This window comes from Callorhinchus milii, unplaced genomic scaffold, assembly GCF_018977255.1.
Source record: "Callorhinchus milii isolate IMCB2004 unplaced genomic scaffold, IMCB_Cmil_1.0 Scaffold17, whole genome shotgun sequence".
In the NCBI taxonomy this organism is placed as follows: domain Eukaryota; kingdom Metazoa; phylum Chordata; class Chondrichthyes; order Chimaeriformes; family Callorhinchidae; genus Callorhinchus; species Callorhinchus milii.
Window position 1 is genome coordinate 15,244,197 of NW_024704758.1, and position 19,860 is coordinate 15,264,056.

Below are 19,860 nucleotides of genomic sequence, written 5' to 3' on the forward strand. Positions count from 1 at the left end.
CCTAAACTCCTCTAACTGTTTACATGGTCTCCAGCCACACTCCACTATCACACACAGGGGGCGGTACAAGCTTTGATGGGTTAAGAACATGAGGTCAATGTCAAAGACAGAGAGAAAAGTAAATTTGATATCAAGGCACTATTAAACGTTCATTACCAATAATCCATGGAAAGTTCTTTGAGCTATAGTCAAAGGCAACAGAAATAATGCTCCCATGGTCTTTCTCAATGGGAGTGTATCTGCACAATTAACTTACTCAAGACCTAATGTGTGGGTGGGATTTATCTGAGAAAAGATCCAAATTTTTTACCTGACGGGTAACAAAGCTTGAGAATTTCCGAGTGTGGGCAGCAAGAGAATAGCTAACTGGCGGTTTAAATTACCGCTGAGACCTGCAGCTCTTCCCTCCTCGAGAAACAAGCATGGCAGAAATACTTGCGGATATCCCAAACCTGGTCCCAGCCAAGTGCTTACATTGCTGTGTGGCCAGTTTACTCACTGCAGGGGCCGGTCAGAGGGCACCATTTTACCTCAATCAACCTGTGCAAACATTCAATTAGTTTATCTACCAAGGCAGCAATAAGGGCATTTCCATTGGCTTCATGGCCCTCCCATACTAGGAATAGATCAATCCTCTCCTCTCTCTCTTTACTGCCAGTGGCTTTGTTTGCTGAATTGTTGGCTTAGCCCTTGTGCCCAGAAGCAAATTCACTAGTGCTGAGCATCTACCCCCCACTCCCCCCCCCCGCCCACCACCCCCGAAAATGTTAATGAGGTTTAGTTTCCTGAACCAGGTTTGCATTGATTGTAAAATTACTTTAACGGTATAAACACCATCTCTACCAGGGCTGTGCAATGCAGCTGCAAAAGTAAATGGATCAATAAAAATTGACCTCAATTGTCAGTGATTCTAACATAAAACTGACATTTAATCTATAGTTATGTCATTTTGAGGCCAGCCCTCCCCAATCTCGGCACTGTACATTTCATAAGGAATAATTTAATTAGTTCTCACTTAAGTTATAAACCGTAGTGTTTCTCCCATTAACAGTTGCCACGAAGGCACAGATGATAAGATATAATATTTGCCAGGCTTATATTTTTGTGTAAAATTTAAAAATCAACAATCTTCACGGTCATTAGTAGAAAATCCAAATGGTCAAAATCCACCCAAAGAGTCTATACTGTAACATACACTAAAAAAATGAACTTATCATTAATTTTTTTATTTCCTTCAACATTACATCTCTCCACCTCAGGCTATTGCCCGCTAACACAATTTGTTTCGAAGCATCAGCTTGGGCTCTCTCAGTCCCACCCAAATAAAAGGCATTGTGGTGATCACGGTTTCAATTACTTTATTTATTTATTTATTTATTTGGTCTGCGTAGGGTTTTCCTATCACGTGACTGACTGGGAAGGTCTTTCCTCGGCTGGAATCCTCTCCCCCCAAAAAACAAAGGCACTTTGCGAGCTAGAGTGCAGGAAATGTATGAAAGTCATTATTTGGCCATTAAATATTAAAGGCATGTGTTTCAAAAGGCTAACTAGTCTGTGTCTGTGCTGGCTTGGATCAAAACTGGGTTGAAGTTCTTCTCTCGGCCAAATTTGGAGCAAATATTTTATAGCTGGTATAATGGCTTTGACGCACTTTTTTTTATAAAATAAACCCTCTCAGTACCTTTAAAACATGTTCAGTCTCAATCATTCACAAACAGGGATACATTGGGAAGAACTACAGACACAGAAAGCGTTCAACACTTCTCAAGTTCAGCATATTTTGGTGTCTAATCAAAACAGGTGGTCCTAATGAGGATAGGGACAGGTGAACAGTACTTTCTACTGTAACCAACTATTAAGGCACTGATTAATCTACGCTTTGGCAGCAATGAATTATAAACCCCATTGGGAAAAAACATTGGAGGCTTCCAGCTTAGGAAAGAGTTTGCAGTCTGAGCAACGTCTTATTTGGATTTCATTCACTTCTTATGAAATGAACAGTGATCACAATAGTTTTACACAGTTTAAGTGTGTACAGACAAAATAACAATGCTTTGAAAAGGCATGGCATTCCCTTCCCTCCCTTCCATCTCAATCAGTCTTTGCAAAGGATTTAAAAGAACATTTTGGGTGAACACATCAACTTACAGAATGTTTGAAGCCAAATGCGAAAAACACAAATCTGAACTGGGCACACCCACATAGGCTGGCTTTGTCACGTTACCGTTATTTTACTCGCCAAATTCACTTGGAATAACGCACATCTCAATCAGATTATACACAAGTACCAAATTTGCAGTATAAAAAAGGCAAGACAGCTCAATAAGGCATCCACCTCCTCAAGTGCTCAGGAGAGAGAGGCTTCTACGAGTCCATCACTTTCTGGGTTGCTTTGCTGCGAGTATTTTCATCAGCCCATTTGAATACATTAGCAATCTCAAGGACGAATTGGGGATTCACAACAATAAGATCATACTCTGCACAGAAATGCTTTTTAAAATATGCATTCTCTCCAGATACAATGTTTTGTTTAGAGGAGAGAAATACACATCTGATATTTGATATATATTTTCAATTATAACATTGGCCATTACAGAGCAGAACAATGAGACTCCCTTAAAAAAAACACAGATCGATTGCATTTGTAGGCCTTTTGGATTATATATTTTTTTTAAATTGCAATTCAATTTTATTTTGGTATTTCCGTTTGTTAAAAAATTCAATGCCAAATGGTTAGCTAACTGCTCCCAATCAACAGATGTTTTCTTCCTTCCACTTCCCTGACACCAAGAGTACCTGGCAGACACTCTCCCCCCGTCCCACCTCCGGAAACTGAGCTAAGTTTGTTTTTATTTCACTCGGCGGGGCGGTGGGGGGGTGGGAGAGGGGGGTTGCATTACCTGCTCTGTGTTGCAGATTCCATTAACCGTCAGTTTAACAAAGTGACTGGAGATTTACAAAACATCACCCATCAACTGCACCCCTTCAAATCCCCCCCTCCCCACGGGCACACGCACACACACACACACACCCACAAAGAATTGTGCGTCTTTGCAACCATTTCCAACACCCCCTCCCCCATCTCCCACCCCAGATTTGAATATTCTCCTACCATCTAGAGCGGGTGAGGCAGTAAAAAATAGATCCATTTACCATTCGGTATTTTTTCCTTTCACCGTGGAACGCTTTGTAGAATAACTTTTGCGTTGCCTGTTCCAGCTCACGCTCTTCAACATGCAGACCGTTGAATATTTTTTTAAAAAAGAGTTGTTTTTTTTAAACTACCGCTACACTGCTGTGCCAACTGACAGTCCTGAACACTTTAGAAAGTGTTTAAACAAGGGGAGTGGTCCAAGGGCACTTATTCCAATTGAGTAATGTCATCCCCGCCAAAAAAAAACCTAAGCGTTGTTTCTTACAGAACACAAAGCAAAACAGACCTGTTCACTGTTAAAATAACTGATGTGCTTTCACCAGCATCGCAATGCTTTTTTTTTGGCCTGATACCCATAGACTTCATCCTGATGCTACCTCATGTATATTCACAAGTCCATAAATATATCTGTGAATATACCATCTTTGGAAAAAAAACGCACGTTAAATAAATTATCTTTACATAGGCAGATAGTAATCCCACAGTTAAATGCATTGTGTCTACAATCATTTTCCTGTTCTTTCCCCCCCCCCACCCCCCGACCCACACACACACACCCCCCACCCTCCCTGTCAACACAGATAAACTTGCACTGACTAGGCTACAAACCCACAGTTACGAAAAAATTAGACACAACATTCCCAGTTTTCTAATGTAGTAATCCAATAAACAGGTATTTCAAAAAAAAATATCCTGAAAGCACACTTATTTCAATATAAAAAGCTATTACAAGGTACCATAATTCACAGCTGTTGCTGAAAATGTACACATTGAAAGGCAACCCGCAGCAAAGATTCAGGTGCGTGCGGGTGTGTCACTGATTTGAGGCACTGCCACATGGATTGAGGTTTTCTTTTTTTTTTAAAAGTCTATTTAATCGCAGCTGCGTTTTCTAGAAAGGCAATGGCAGATCTCACGCTCACTCCTTCATAAGCCTGTAGATGTGATGCTGGGCTCCATGCTCACTGGTTGAGACCTCAAACACACACGCCATGCAGAGGAGGGTTTCCTGTGTATCCCTATTTGTTACCACCTGGAGGCAAACAAGGAAAGAAAATCCTGAGCATTTATTATTTGCCAAGCAATTTTTAATAATAAACCTTGCATTTGATATAGCGCCTTGTCATGTCTTTGAGACATCTCAAAGCACTTCACAGAATACACTGTAAAGTGAATTGACTGTATATTTTGTCGGCACACAGCAGAGTCCCACAAACAGTTGCGGATTGAGCGACCAGATCATTATGATTTTTATTTTGAAGTTGACGGAAGTTACGGTTGAAGCAAACGACATCAATGGATTTGAAGGGAAAGAAGGAAATGTGGAACTACCTGTGGAAAACGGTTTTCAAGTCAACGGAAACAAGTACTCACCAACAAAATAGTAAAGTTCTCCAACACACTATTCATCATATACTTTTCTGGTAAGTGTTTAAGTTTGTGAATAAAGTTGATCATATATTCACACATTGGAGAGCGGTTTATTCTGTACACAAAACGTCCATTCTCAAACCTTGCATATTCAGTCTGGAGGAAGGAAAAGAAAATAATTCAACACTTTCACAAGAGTTCTTAGCATGCATGATACACGTGCGGTATTTTATTCAGGGGTAATGNCCCCCCCCCGCATGTTTGTCATCCCTGACCAAACAATGAGCTCAGAGTCCCGACATGGGGCTCGAACCCACAAACGTCCAACTCAAGAGGTGAGAATGCTCAAAACTGAGCCAGACTGACAGCTAAATTCCTCGGATTCCTCACATCTCATTCGTCTAACACAGGGGTTAAAGCTGCACATTTCAGGTATTTTTATGGATGTTTTTAGGTTGTAAAATTCTACATAAAACTGCTGAAGGACATTTTATAGCCACTTAGCTGAAGCATTTCACCAGCAAATCAGACTTTCTCACTTCTAAAAATATTCTTACTTTCTCTTACTAACAATATTGTTGCGCCCCCAGCTGGCTTTCCTGGATACTGCAGACTGCGGAGAGCAACAACATATATCTAAAGAGGCAGATTGTTTTCCTACGTGTAATAATATTTCACATTCTCTTACTAGCAGTAAGTTAACTGAATACAGTGACTACCATTGAAAGGTCTCACAGCACTTTTTATGCAATTACTGTAAAATGGAATGACTGGTTTTGTAGGAAAACACATGACAAAGTCCCACAAACAGCCAAGAGACAAATAGTCAATTAATCTGCAGCATGGCCATGCAGGAATTGGCGAGAAACTCTATTCTTTGCCGAATAGTGTCATGACAGGAAGACCGGACCTTGATTTAAACACCTCATCTGAAGGGCAGCATCTCTGACAATAGATCACCCTTCAGCACTGCACTGGAGCATCAGCATAGACTGAGCTCGAGGGCTGAGGTGAGTACAGTCACATGGATTATTAAACTGTATAGCCATATGTGATTCCCTCAACACTGCTGTGCTGTATTAGAAGTAAACAGATCATTTTTTTCCTCCTGTAAATTCACAAAATCTTTGACTATCGTCAATAATAAGCTTTTACTTTTTACGATCAACACTGTCACACACGCAAGCAGGAATATTATATATTATTATTATAAAATGCTCATTAAGTCTGTTACAGTGCATTGCTCATTTAATTTCCACGCACTTTGTATGAAAAGGCGTTATAAAGAAAGGACTTTACCTCTACTTTTTCAACGACTTGTTTTCCGAACGAGCAAACCTTGGTCGAGCAGGTGATTGTCATGTTCTCCGAGCTCTCGTACTGGCTGGTGACACCGTAAAAAGCTCCCGCGTCATCTTGGATATTGCAATTCAGGTCAGCCTGAGGAGGAGGAGGAGGAGGAGGAGGAGCATAAACAAGGGCCTGGTGTGTGAGGGAGACATTCAAACCACAGAGCAACACAGCTCAGAAGATTTACAAGCCTGTCAGTTACATTGCGAAATACCTAACCCATCGCAGTCATTAGTTTGGACAATGTATTTGACATGTATATAGCGACGTTCATGTCGAGAGTACAGCTGAAAGCCCACAACACTTCCCAAGGGTGGGAAACACTGGTCCAGAGATATATACAGAGAGCAAACTTTCCCTCTTCAGAGAAGTACAAATTCCCTCACAAATTCAGTCACTGCCCTTTACAGTAAAATCCTGTGAAGCACTTAACAGCTGTTGACGATAAGGTGCTATATCAAATGCAAGGGTGACTATTAATGTAATCTTTCAATTTGTAGGCAAACGTGGCAGTCAATTTGCACGCAGAATTATTTTATTTTGAGGACTGATGACCAGGACACAGGCAGAAACACCCTTCTCATTTCGAACAGTGCCTGAACAGGTTTAGCATCTCATCCGTAGGATGGCACCTCACCCCAAACATCTGGCCATTCATTCACTTGCCGGCCATTTTCTTGGACATTGCACAACCGGGCTACAAATATACAGTGACTACACTTTACATAGACTTCTCAACAGCACGATAATGCTGTTGAATCATTTGTTTATAGTGCAATGTAAATTAGGCCCCAGCTTCCAAGCTCTGAACACTACGATACCAACACCCCCACCCCCCAACCCCATTTCCCCCACCCACCCCACCACCACCACCATCAGCTGGGGCTTTGTTAAGACTGCCTTTGTACCTAATCCTATAATTAAATGAAAGTCACACTTCTTCTCCATACACCTAGTCCATTCATTTGAAAGGGAAATTTCCTTTGAATTATTGCAAAAACCCAAACATCAAACAGCATCTATTTCAGCTACCATGCAGTGTTCAGTGCACGATAGCCCTCCAGAATTGAAAAGAAAAAGTAATGTAACGCAGCTGGCGCTAATTACATTAAAAATATCAGACAATGGCAATCTGCCAGCAGGAAGTTCAAATAATTATATTTAACCCTTTTTTTTTGAAAAAACACACAAAACATTCGCTTTCTCAACTGGAACTTGATGCGTCAATCTGCTTTGGTGAGTACAACGTCTGGGAAACAACAACTTGAAGGTAATTACTGCATAGCGCTCATGCCAGGCACAATCAACCCAGGCCACGGTGGGATACATGGATTGGAGCAAAATGGAATATTTCGAAATAAGGTCCTTAACAATGGCTTTATTCTCTAATAGAAACAAATAGCTCCTATTCCTTCAAGAAACCTCACCACCCTCACCCCTGCACAGTCTCCTGCTCAGACCCAGCACCTTTGTGCTATTGGTAGGCTGAGCAAGAATGGGAAGGAAAGAATTAATGTGATCTGGCTTCCACTGGGGAATGGAAATATAATGGCACTTGTTTTAAAGTGTCAGAAGTCAGTCCAGTTCGGTCAATAGCAATTTTGCCTCCGAGTCAGAAGGATGTAGAACAAAGCACATTGGAGCTCAAATAGTCCAGGCTGGATGTCCCAGTGATTGTTAGGCAGGTGGGGGTGGGGAGGGGCATGTTCGGATGGGAGTTTTTCTCTTCTGGTGCCTTGGCCAACAATCCCCCAGATAAAAAATGGTTATTCACATCATGGCAGTTTGTTGGACATTGCTGTGTGCAAATTGGCTGCCTTGTTTGTGATCTGAAAGTCCTTGCAATGGATGGAACTGGAGCCCATTGTGAAGCGAAACGGGCCCAGGAACTCATCATTGCATATTCTAATTACTAGCAGCCTGTATTGACAGACAGACACACACACGTTATTCTGTACCAGTTTTCTCTTTCTCTCTTCTCCCTCTTTTGAAACCCAACTTCAAAAAACACCTTGAAAGCTTATTCTGATAATGTACTTTACTCACGTGAAGTATTTTGCTTTGCTTACGTTTCAAGCTCCAGCTCAATATATTGAGCAGAATTTCTAAGTGCTCATTCATGCTCAACATCGCAGAAAAACACACCCAGAGTAAAGCAATTATCTTGCTTTAACATGTTCATCTTAAGCAGGCATGTATAAAACAACAAAAGCTTGAAGATAGAAAAGAAATTATACAAAGCCGGCCAAACCTAGATCCTATTCAGACCTTTATCTGTGAAAGAGCAAACAAATTCCCATTGTTCACAAGCTTTATTTCATGTTACTGTCAAATCTCACCAGGAACATCTGCATCCTTCCTCTTCTGCCCCCAGCCCCCCCCCCCACCCCACACACCAAATAACACTTTTATCTCCTTCGGCGTCAATTCTTCACCCAAGTGAAAATCCAAGCTTCCTGACGACACAGGTTTTGTAAGATTACCCTGCAGGTTTGCACAGCTGGCGATTTTCTTATTAAAGTTAGTCTAAAAAATCTAGTCTGAAATGAGTGGGAGAGGAGAGTAAGTGGTTAGGAGACAGCAAGAGTGTTTTTAAAAATTCTACACCCCACCCCCCCAGAAATGTAAGTCAAACCTCATCCCTGGCTCAGCAGACCAGAGCTCAAACCTAACCCTGGACTGTAACTTGGACTGGACTTCCCTACATCGGAAGTTTTGCATAATCTCTCCCTGAGCCACCTTCTTACCTAATCATGGAAACTATTTACCTGTTACCTAACACTCCCTGCGATTAGGTTAGCAGGAGGTATCCATCCATAAGAACGTAAGAATTGCTAGACAAAAGACCAAGGTCCGCCCAGTTCGCCTCCCACCATCCTGACACTCGCTTTCATGCCATTTCCTAACAGAAATCTATCTCATTTCTTCCTGAAGGAACAGTGGAATGCCCACTTCCCTCCAGGGAGAGGAGGTCACATTCCATTCCAAACTCGAGCACATGTAAGGTGGCATGCGTGGAAATCTGTTTGTTTTGGCTAATCTGAAGCACGGTGACAAGCTTCCACGTTTGACAAGACAGGACCGGTTTGTTGACCAAAAAGAAATGGCTGGGTCTTGGTTTGGCCACGAGATGGAGCACTTTATAGCTGGGAAACATCGCACCTCAGGGAAAGGCCTAGCTGTCAGGCCCCTTTACCAAGGCCAGAAAAAGTGCATTCATTTCCTGTGGGCAGAGAACGCAGAATACTTTGTTTTCAAAACACAAACACTGCCGGTCATGGCGACACCATGGGCTTAATCCAAAATTATCCCTTGGATGATTGTAAAACAAAAACTAAGTGGTTGGGGATCCAATAAGGGAAAATTTAAAAACCATTGCCACAAACACTGCACAACCTTTTTTTAATGTAATAATAATCCTTGCATTTGATAAACTGCCTCATCACGTTGTCGCAATGACTCAAAGAGCTTTCTCGGGATTTTTACTGTAAAGTATAGTGATTGTGCACTTTTGTAAGCAAACTCACCAGCCAACTTACGTTCAGCAATGTCCCTCCCACAAACAGACGTGAAGTGAATGACCAAACGAAAGATTGCCAGACAGATCGTGGGCAGGAACTCCCTTCTCTTTGCGAATTGCGGAATGTTTAATGCCCGCCTGAACTAACCGACGGGTTCTCAGTTTAATTTTTCATCCGAAGGACAGCACCTCCCCCAACACCGCACTGGACAGCACCTCCCCCAACACCGCACTTGAACTAGCTCAAAGCCCCAACGTGGGGCTTGAACCCACAACCATCTGACTCAGGAGGTGAGAACGCTATTAACTGAGCCAGGCTGACATTTGCTGTGCAAAACCATATTTCAGGGTTCAGAATCAATCCATGTCCCCTTGGAAAACCCTGTCTATCAGAATTTTGTTCAGACTCTAGCTAACAGTAAACTGCACCATGGATATGAGCAGTTATTAAGTTAGTTACTATTTATCGTGGTCAGAATACTCCAAGACAATATCAGAGATCAATGACCTTGTTTATCTACAAGAAACCTTGAATCCTATTGAAGCAAACTCAGAGTAAAAATATTCACAGCTGTGATTATTCAGATCAATCTGAAGATATCCAGTGCTGTTACATCTCAATTTTCATTACAAACCAATTGAACCCAACATTACAAAGGAATATGCTACCATCTAAAAACAATGAAACCCCAATATTTGAGAAAGACTGACTGCACCTGAGCTCAGAAATAATGTGCAACGACAGACTCACTGATTCAAATCCTAGAAGGCCTAGTGCCTTGGGATGTCCTCCTGACGTGAAAGGTACTTTATTGATGTAAATCTGTATTGTATTGTTAATCCAAGAGCCATTATATCGCTGAGCAATGACAAACCATAGTCACTTACCCAGAATTTCACGAGGAAAAAGGCATTATGAGGCCCTTTTCCATACAGCTCTTTAAGGCCACCTTTCTTTTCTGGGAACTTATCGTAGATCTGACGAATATCTACTGATTCTAGCAAAGGGTCGCTGTAGGAATGGTTGGTCTGTCCAATGTGCACAAAGAGGTGCTTGTTGTACTGGAAAATAAAGGAAAAAGGCCCACATGAAATTACTGCCACTTTTACAGGCGTGAGGAACATGCAAACTATAATTGCAGACACCAAAACATCAACAACTTGGATTTACACAGCGGCCTTCACGTGGGGAGGGCATCTCGGAGAAACGCTTTAAATAAACCCCAAACGGCTTGCTGAAACCTACCGAGTCAGGGTCTCTCTGCTGCTCGAGGAACGCGGAGAATTCCACAAGCCGAAGCTTTGATGTCCCGATGGAGCGACCTTGCCACGCAGGCACTGAGGGAGCGGGGGCAGCGGTGGTTTCATAACCTGGACGTCAACATTAAAAAGAAATCATTAGATGCCACAACACAAGACGGGGAGGAGGATGGGGGGCCTCACAGGTCACAGCCAGTTTATGCTGCACTTCACTTCTCATAGCATACGAGGGGGTGGGGGTCACGGGTTTGAACGGAGTCACGGCATGTTCTGCTTCGTACCTGAAATGGGTGTTGGGACTGTTGGCTGGATTGGGTAAGCCTGCTGAGCAAAGGGCTTCACACTGCAAGGAAAGAAAACACCATTACATAACGCTCATCAGTGCAACCAACCGCCCATCATTCATTCCTCCACTCAGTAATTCGCAGATAGGCTTGGTCAGGTGCTAACTAAAACACAGTCATGGTGACTAAACTACTCTGGATCGAAATAGACCTGCAGTTACGTGAACAGCGCTTTGTAAACTCAAACTGTTGTTATGCTGTATCGTTCACTGCTGAATAGACGAGCTCCCTGTCTCCTCTCTGGGTTTGGTCGGGAGGAACAAAAGGACAGCCGCTTTTGGAGTTACTCAAAGATTTAATGGATGAATATTTCTGGGTTTGGTTCACTTACTCTTGAGAGGAGCCTGGCTGACCGGTGGGTAACACGCCATGCCAGAACTGCGGAAATTAAAGAAAAGTGGTTGAAGAAATAAATCACCTCCGACAATAGAGTTCAACAAACTAAACAATTCATTCTTACGCCCGAGGATATCAAATTAAGTTGACAAAAATAGAGAAGGTTCTTGCACCTGATACATCGGCTTTCATGTTGGGAGAGGGTCTCAAAGCACTTCGCAGGATTTACTGTGTAATGCAGTGATTGAGTATTTTGAAGTTGGGATGTTAACAAGACAGCAATGATGCCAAGGGTGGGGTGGTGGGGGGGAGAGGGGAACGTCTGGAGCTCTGAGAAGCTGTCCACTGTGAAGGGCGCTGTATAAATGCAAGTTGTTGTCTTCGCAGACGTCCTCTCGGCACGAAAGGTGCAATTATGTCAAATGCAAGTACTATTGCTCTTTTGATTTGATCCAAGCAAGATTTGAGGAAGCCAATAACGCCAATAATATAAGTTGGGTCTCTGAGGCTTCACACACACGGGTAAAGAACCATCCACACTCCCCCTCACTGAAACTGAACTCACCCCAGCGGCTGCGGGAAAGCTTGGCCGGGGAATCCCTGGGAGGCCTAGCTTGTGCTGGATGGCAGTGGCCGACACGATCTGTGCAGATGACATTGCAGCCATACTCTGAAGTGCTTTGTCCTTCACAGCTTGATCCTTTAATACAACACAACACACCCTCAATACCGCACTTGATCAAGAAGTGTCGCAGTGCGTCTGTGCAGCTACGTCTAGCTCTCATCAGCTTGTATTGTACAGACAAGACAGTCCCGGGCGCCCCAAAAGCAAGCAAGCCAAAAATAAAAAGTTTTCCGTTCTTTAGGAAAAAAATCAGCAGTTTAGGAATCAATCCAGAGTTTTAATTGGGGCTTGTGCTTTGCGATATTGATGATGCAAAACACCTCTTTTTTTAAAAATAAATTAAAAAAATATATATTGTAAAACCAAAAGTGTAGGATTTCAAGAAGTTTGAAACATTTCACGTCGTACACAAAGCCAGAGAAAGCCAGAATGCTCGGGTGGGCAATTGAGAAACTAAAATAAGAAAGAACGCAAGGGTAAATATCCAATTACCACACGGGTCCTGACTACAGGTTATTGTTGAGCACCTGTGTGTGTCAGTGCGAGGGGACACATGGCATCTTAATCTGACTCTCAACGTTAAATTCATTTTAAATGTCAATCTACTCAACATAATGCGGGGGGGAGAAGAGTTTACGGAGCTGCAATTAAATTATTCAATATCACATTGCGAAAAGTTTGTACCGTGACTTGGCCATACTTATATCTGTTGGCAGACAAACCATGCTGTGTGATCAAGCGCTCTGGGACACTACATCAATTGTTGTTGTTGCTTTCAAATGTTACCAAGCACTTTATGAAGCTCTGAATACGTCGGTGGGTGATGGGGTTGTGGAGGAGCGGGGGGTTGGGAGCTGTGAAGGAGGTCAAGCCCACCAGAAGCCATGGACAGCAAAGTGATCAAATCACCTGGACCCTCAGGTTGACCCTCAACAGGTGCTACACAGAGACATGAGCCAAGGGCCAACGCTGAGCGAGAACCGCTGACCTGCCTATCGTGTCAAAGGAGCGCGTCTCACACACAGGGAGATGTCGCTCACAGGAATGAGAGAGTTTAAATATAAATATATATTAAGATAATACAATTGACAAAAATCTGCACCATTTGTAGACATCAGATCTTCAAACGGGATTAAAAGTTTCCAAGTAAAGCTTCCATTTCAGCAGAGCAGCAATTCAATCAATCAATCAACAAATGCAATGGTTGATTTAGCTTTGCTCTGCAATCGAGAAGCACTGCAAGTAAAGTCAGATGAGAGTATTCTTTATATAAAAAAAACTTTTAAATTTTTTTTTCCTGGGCTCCTGTTTTACTTGAACGGATGGGTCAGTCACTTTGGAAGGGAAGGGAACTGGCGATGAATTGTTTTTAATGCGGGAATGTGAGATGAGCCGGTTATTGCAGGGTCAAGCGAGGAGGTGAGGCCAAGCAAACACACATGCATGCATACAGGCAGGCAGGCATGCTGGCTGCCAAGGTTTGCCGACGGGTCTCAGTAATTATACCACAGCCCAGAGCAACACTTGAGAAAGGCAGTCAAGCAAATGCTCCGCAAAAGTAGCCCCACAAAATATTAGCAGCAGCTGCTGCAAAAAAACATAAGCTGATTGAATATCTGCCAAGCACAGTACAACATTTGATTTTTTTTGTTTAAAAGAATAGTATTATTAAGGCTTTTCAAATACTTACCATATGTGTTACCTGGATGCAATAATAAACAGTTAAAAATGTTTATGGAAGGTAGAAAACTTAAAATTGCATTCATTACAAGTTACAGCAATAAAGACAACACGGTAAACTGTTCTGGATTTTATCTCTTGGAGGATAATTTAATGACGTTACTTATCTTGCCCTCATTTACAGCTGACACAGACGCTCCATATGTTACCATTTGTAAAACATCATTCTCAGCAGAGAGCTTGTAAATGTCCAATTCAATTACTTTTGGAGAACAAAAAAAAGGTGGCGGGGGGGGAGGGGGGTGTGCGAAAAGGGAAAAATACTGCTTTTGTAGGTTTTAGAAGCTTTTATTCAGCTATCGACTGTTTTGATTTACATATGACAAATGACTCCATTACTAAACAATCAGTTCTTTCCTCCTCTCGTGCACTATCTTTCTCCCTCCACCCCAAACCCCCGCACACACCTGACACACTTACACACACACTGACATGCACGCATCACACACACAAACACACAAACGCATGCACGCACCCCAGTCACGCACAATAAAAAAAAACACAGGGATGAGAAAGAAAATAGCAAATCTGACAAAAAGCCTCATGCGTACAGATTTGTGCTTTTTTTTTCTGTTTGTTTTTATGCCACATTTCAGGACTGACTTCCCCCACCCCCTCATCACCCAAAAAATGACCAAACATCCAATTTTGATGGCTGACGGGAGGAAGAATACAAAGACACTTAAACCTAGGAATTTATCTTAAAATAAAAGGATTGCAGTTTGATTAAATTCTCTCTTGTTTGGTTATTTTGTAATTTTTTTTAAAAAATGGTGGAAACGGTGGACAAGAAACAAAATGATGAATTTTCTTTCAGATAATTATTGGTCTGCAGGGGATTTCTGGTTTTAGTTCAGACTTGTGCTTTTTTTAAAAAAAATTGCTACCAAAAGTATAAATGTGTTGCTTTGACTTAACCGCTATTGAAGGGATTTTTTCTGTTTGGAAGCGTTTCGCCCACAAAATACACAGTCACTACACTTTACAATAGATTCTGTGAAGCACTTTGAGACGTGTTGGCGATGTGATAAGGCGCTATATCAAATGCAAGGATTATTTATGTATTTAAAAGGGTCGTTCTTTATTCCTTTAAAAAACTAAAAATTGTAGTCCACATTGTGTTTTTCTCAGTCCCCGGCTTCAAAGCAAAACAGCTTCAAAATGCAACATTAGGCAAATACTGGCTTTACTCTGTGGGGCTGTTTAGGGCCATTTAATTTCTCTTAAGTCATTCATCCAAATAGCGACTGCTGGCCAGAAAGGCAGAATCCTATTCCACTGGGTACACACTGGGATTAAAACGGTTTGGTAAAAGTTGCAGGACTCGTGGTTGCCTTAAACAATCTCCAATTGATTGAGCGAACTCTCTGACATTTGCAAACAGCGTTCTCTCAGCCCTGAGCTACACCAATAGAGATACTTGAAAAAACAGTCATTACCTGGGATTTTCCATTACATATCGCTATGTAGTACTTATGAGACACAAGGGGGGAGGGGGGAAATATTCACAATAGATTACACACAATAATACATGGATATTGGTTAGGGGAATAAACTGACAATTTGGTTACACATTCTTAAACTCTAAATCTTGCGCACGTAGAATTCACACAATATTTGATTCCAATAAAACCCAGGACAGTTTTTCATTTTCTTTTTAAAATAATATTACTGTGATACATTTTCTAGCAAAAAAAGTCTCATTATTATATAAAGTATTTAAATTTACTCACAAAAAATATTTAAAGACACTTCTTTTTTTACCAGTTAAAACCTGACACACACCCATAATGCTTTAGATGTCTCACTCTAACTTGAATTTTTTTTAAAAAAAGAAACAGTACTAAATAATATCTCTTCCAAATTTGCCAAACAGCTCTAAGGGGAAGAAAATGCAGTGGGTTACAACAGTTCTGAACACAAGTGTGGGGGCGGGAGGGGGGGAGAGGAGAACTTGGTATTTTTGTGTCTCTAGGCCTGCTCTCTAATTTGCTTTTCATTAGGCAGAAAGCAGTTAGTACAAAAGCCAGCTATGTCAGCCAGGCAACAGCCAATATCTATGAAAAATCGTGCATTCATAGCTGTCCCAACATGCTGCCTAATGAGCATCAATTAATGCTCCTTATTGTGTGGCGAAATGCTGAAGACCTCATCCACAAAGCTTTTTTTTTAAACAAAAGTTATCATTAAAACCATTTTTTTATATAAATAACACGGTTGAAAGTTTTGGGAGCATTTTGTACATGTGATAATTGGGTGAAAGTATCAAAGGAGTAAAATTCTCTGTCTCTTACCATTGTCGCTGTGTAGAATGAAAGCAGACAAGAGCCCGAGGCACATCGTTCAAAGCTGAACTATATGCTCACTCCCCCCCCGGCCCCCCCCCCCCCAATCCCTCCCCCCGCAGCGATTTAGGAAAAGCTACTTTTTCTTGGGCTTCAGATCAGGATTGATAATGAGATATTTTAGATCTCAGCTGACCTACTTTATTCTTTATAAGTTTTTCTTTTTGCTGTACTTGTAGGTATCAAAATGCTACAGTCCAACACTGGAATGTTTAAGTGTGCAACTGAGAGGGAGTAAGGCGAGGGGTGGGGAAGGAAAGGAGGGAGGAAAGGGGGGGCAAAAGAAAGAAAGTTTGATTGGAGTGAAAATGGTTTGAGAAACTACAAGAATTCTGTTCACTGAACAAGGACTGGTTTCCTTGTTTGAAAAAAACAAGCTGGTCCCCAAATATTAACTAATGGGAGCACAGGTAACGCACAGTTACTCCCTGTCTGTCGGCAGTGTTCTTCTGGTCACGACACCATCAAGTCAGGTATTATCCCTCGCCTCTCAGTAAATGACCAACTTGGGCAGTGTGTTATCTTAAGCTGCAATGAGCCGACCTACACCACGTGTCCTGCCCCAGCACATCTACTACTGAGTGGAGAATGGCCCTCAGAGTGGAGGCTCTCGACAGCTTGGCAAAGCCGCTTCGAACAACAACAGCGCCTTTCGGCAGACTAGCGTCTCGCAGATCAACAAGTACATCTCCTACTTCTCAATCTCGTGCTATTTCAGGGCCCACAAGTGATCTATTACAAGTCACTCACCCCTCCTTTCCAAATCTAATTCTGAGCAACGCACTAATATGTTCCAAAGGACTTCAAATAGGATTTACTGCATTCTGCCCTCTATCCCCTCCCCGTTAATGGAATGCCCTCAATAATTAACTGTATTCCATTTCGCTGAAGCTCTACCCCCACCCCTGATACATTTGCAACACTTTGCTGAGATTTTTGCCCGTCTCTCGCTCTCGAGCTGTTTCTATTGCTCTGCATGGCACACTTACAATGCACAAAGTGCCTGGTGCAATGTATGGGACCAACATCTGGCATTTGTGAGATGAGACCATCTCTGACAGGAGCTGTTAGCACCAGCACAAGGTAATAATAAAACTACTTCATCTCCCCAGTCAGCCCTCGTTTATCTCTCCCTCACAACTGGACACTTTCTTTTAGTGTTAAAGTAAAAGTAATATGAACCCTCAACTGACCTTATGCATGAGTGCCCTTGCCTCTATGGCTCAGTGAGACGTCTCCAACCCTCCACCCGCCTCAACACACACTATCTGGGCCTACCTTTACGCAGCCAATGAGATTGAGTAATCACAATGCCCCTTCCCACTGTCCCTGTAGTGAATAGAGGAAACTAATGGCAAACCAGGCTGGTTTATTTCACTGCTCAATCTGATCCACTGCAAAATCACAGAATCATAGAACCTTACAGCACAGAAGGAGGCCATTTGGCCCATCGGGCCAGTGCCAGCTCTTTGAAAGAGCTACTAACTAGTTCCCCTCACTCCCCCGCTTTTACCCCAACTAATCCCACTTCCCCGCTTTTACCCCAACTAGTCCCACTCCTCCGCTCTTACCCCATAGCTCTCCATTTTTTTCCTTTTTAAGTACCTATCCAATTCCCTTTTGAAAGCTACTGTTGAATCTGCTTCCACCACCCTTTCAGGCAGTGCATTCCAAACCATGACAACTCTAATAAACATAAACTAGAATAGTTCACTCCAAAAACATTTATCTTAGTAATTAAACAAAATAAGGACACTAAATTTGCTATACTCTAATTTGTTAAAGTACAATTCCAATGTGTTTAATGTGATGACCGGGAGGGAAGGGAGAAGGGCAAGGCTCAAGCGACTCTCCCCAATGTAGTATAGGTGACTGTTAGTGGAGGTAAAGATAAAGGGGGGCAGAGGAGGTGCAGAGGTGTGTGGGGGAGAGGAGGATTAGGAGCCGGAGAAAAATAAGGGGAAGCCCAATGCTCTGGCATCACCGTAATTGTGAGACAAACATTTCTGGCTTGTCGGGGGGGGGGGGGGGGGGGGGGGAGAGGAGGGGAGAGGGGGGGGAAGAGAGGGGGAGGAGGGAGGGGAGAGAGAGGGAGGGGAGGGGGAGGGAGGGTAAAGAGAGTGAAGGGAAAATGTGTTTCTGCTCCACTAGATGGTGCAACACAAACCTAACCTGACCATTTACAGCGTGCGTTTTGCTAAATAGTCGCTGTTTAAGTCAGCGAGTGGATGGATGGATCGCTTAAGGAATGATCTCTGCATCCCAGTTTAATATTGTGTGTGTATATATTATATATATATGTGTGTGTGTGTATATATGTTTTATATATAATAGAAGCCTGCAGAAAGCCACGATTCCCACTGGTCTCTGAGCTGCACAGTTAAGCCAGCCACTCTCTGGAGCCAGCCACCAGCTGTCTATTACACTTGCCAGCATGCTGCTCTTGCTAGATTCACAAAACCAGATGCCTCACATATTTAACAAGCAGTCAGCCTCCAATCAGGTCAGCTTGTTATCTGTACCATGCAATTTAGGACAGATCTGGGAGGAGAATTCCATTTCTCTTTAACCCTTTGAGTATTTGGTCCACTGCTCGGTCAGGAACAGGTTACTCTCCTACAGCCCCCGAAACAGCTGCCAACAAACACTTCTTCTGTTGTGGCAAAAGCCAGAAGTGCTGATAGATGTGATGAGAGCGTCGATCTTGCCCTCGACATGTTTTTGCAAACCCAACATCCATTCTGCAAGGCACATCTCGTAAGATCCCCATCCCCTTGCACTTAATAAAAACTCTGATAAATCTCACGGTTCAAAACAGGAGGCATCATTTACGGGTGATAATGTTGGAAATATTTTCCAGGTCACAATCTTCCTCACCCCCTCCCCACCCAGCAGTGGACACCGAACAAATTCGGGCTTTTTTTTTAATAGAAATCGGACCCAATTTTGTTTAATATAAAAAGCTATTCTCTCAACCAGGCGTCGGGTACTCAGAGGGTTAACATGGAATTAGAGCGACACGGAGAGTGGCATGCGAGAAGTGAGAGGGGAGATTGGAGGATCACAGTCGATGGCATTCTGGGTATCACGGGAGGGAGGGGGGAGGAAAGGGGATGGGGGGAAGGCGAGGGGGGGGGTGGGTAAGGGGAGTGGGGGAAGAAGGGAGCAATAGGAATAGGAAAGTCAGAAGAAGCATAGCAACAGCAAGCCCAAAGCAGACAAGCGCATACCTTTAGCTTGGAATGAATCTCACGAGATTTCCTTCTGGCAAGAACCTGAATGTGACTAGACACCTGCAGGGTAGGGGAAGGGAGAAAAACAAAGGAAAAGCCTGTAACCATGGAAATGAAAGCCCCTTGCAACTGGGCGCCAGACGTACCTTGATGGCGGCTTGGATTTCTCGAACTTTCTTTCTTGCTAACACCTGTATGTGACTAGACACCTACATTGTTCAACCCATAAAAAAAAAACAAAAAGGGAAATTAAATGTAAAAACATGTCTGTCTCTGGTTATTTTTTTTCCCGCTTTTTAAAAAAATATAAATATATAATTCCCTCTCTCTCCGGAAACATTATTTGCACCTTTTTTTTTAAAAAAATCATCTTATATAGAGATAGCACTGAGTGAGGGCTTGGTGTGTTCCCAACATGCATTGAGCACTAACGCAGAACAGGGGAGAGAACATAAACTCTGCTGTCATCACCACAGTCACTTCATTATAACCTTCTTTTAAAAAAAATTAAAATTAAACTTAAGTTTAAGATTTTTTTTAAAAAAAGCAACACAGTTGTGACATCTTTTGGATCTTGCAACA

At 42.5% G+C, this 19,860-nt stretch overlaps 1 protein-coding gene across 1 annotated transcript in view; it reads right to left on the reverse strand.

Moving 5' to 3' along the window:
* Positions 1-2,098: 2,098 nt before the first annotated feature.
* LOC103175066 (transcriptional enhancer factor TEF-1) overlaps positions 2,099-19,860 on the reverse strand; it is a 57,778-nt gene continuing 40,016 nt past the window's right edge. Inside the window, 11 exon segments of the mRNA XM_042341323.1 lie at positions 2,099-4,187; positions 4,529-4,681; positions 5,825-5,965; positions 10,284-10,457; positions 10,642-10,766; positions 10,937-10,998; positions 11,331-11,377; positions 11,901-12,035; positions 13,651-13,662; positions 19,276-19,403; positions 19,406-19,487. Of these exon segments, the coding sequence (XP_042197257.1) occupies positions 4,074-4,187; positions 4,529-4,681; positions 5,825-5,965; positions 10,284-10,457; positions 10,642-10,766; positions 10,937-10,998; positions 11,331-11,377; positions 11,901-12,035; positions 13,651-13,662; positions 19,276-19,403; positions 19,406-19,487 (1,173 nt within the window). The 3' untranslated portion in view covers positions 2,099-4,073.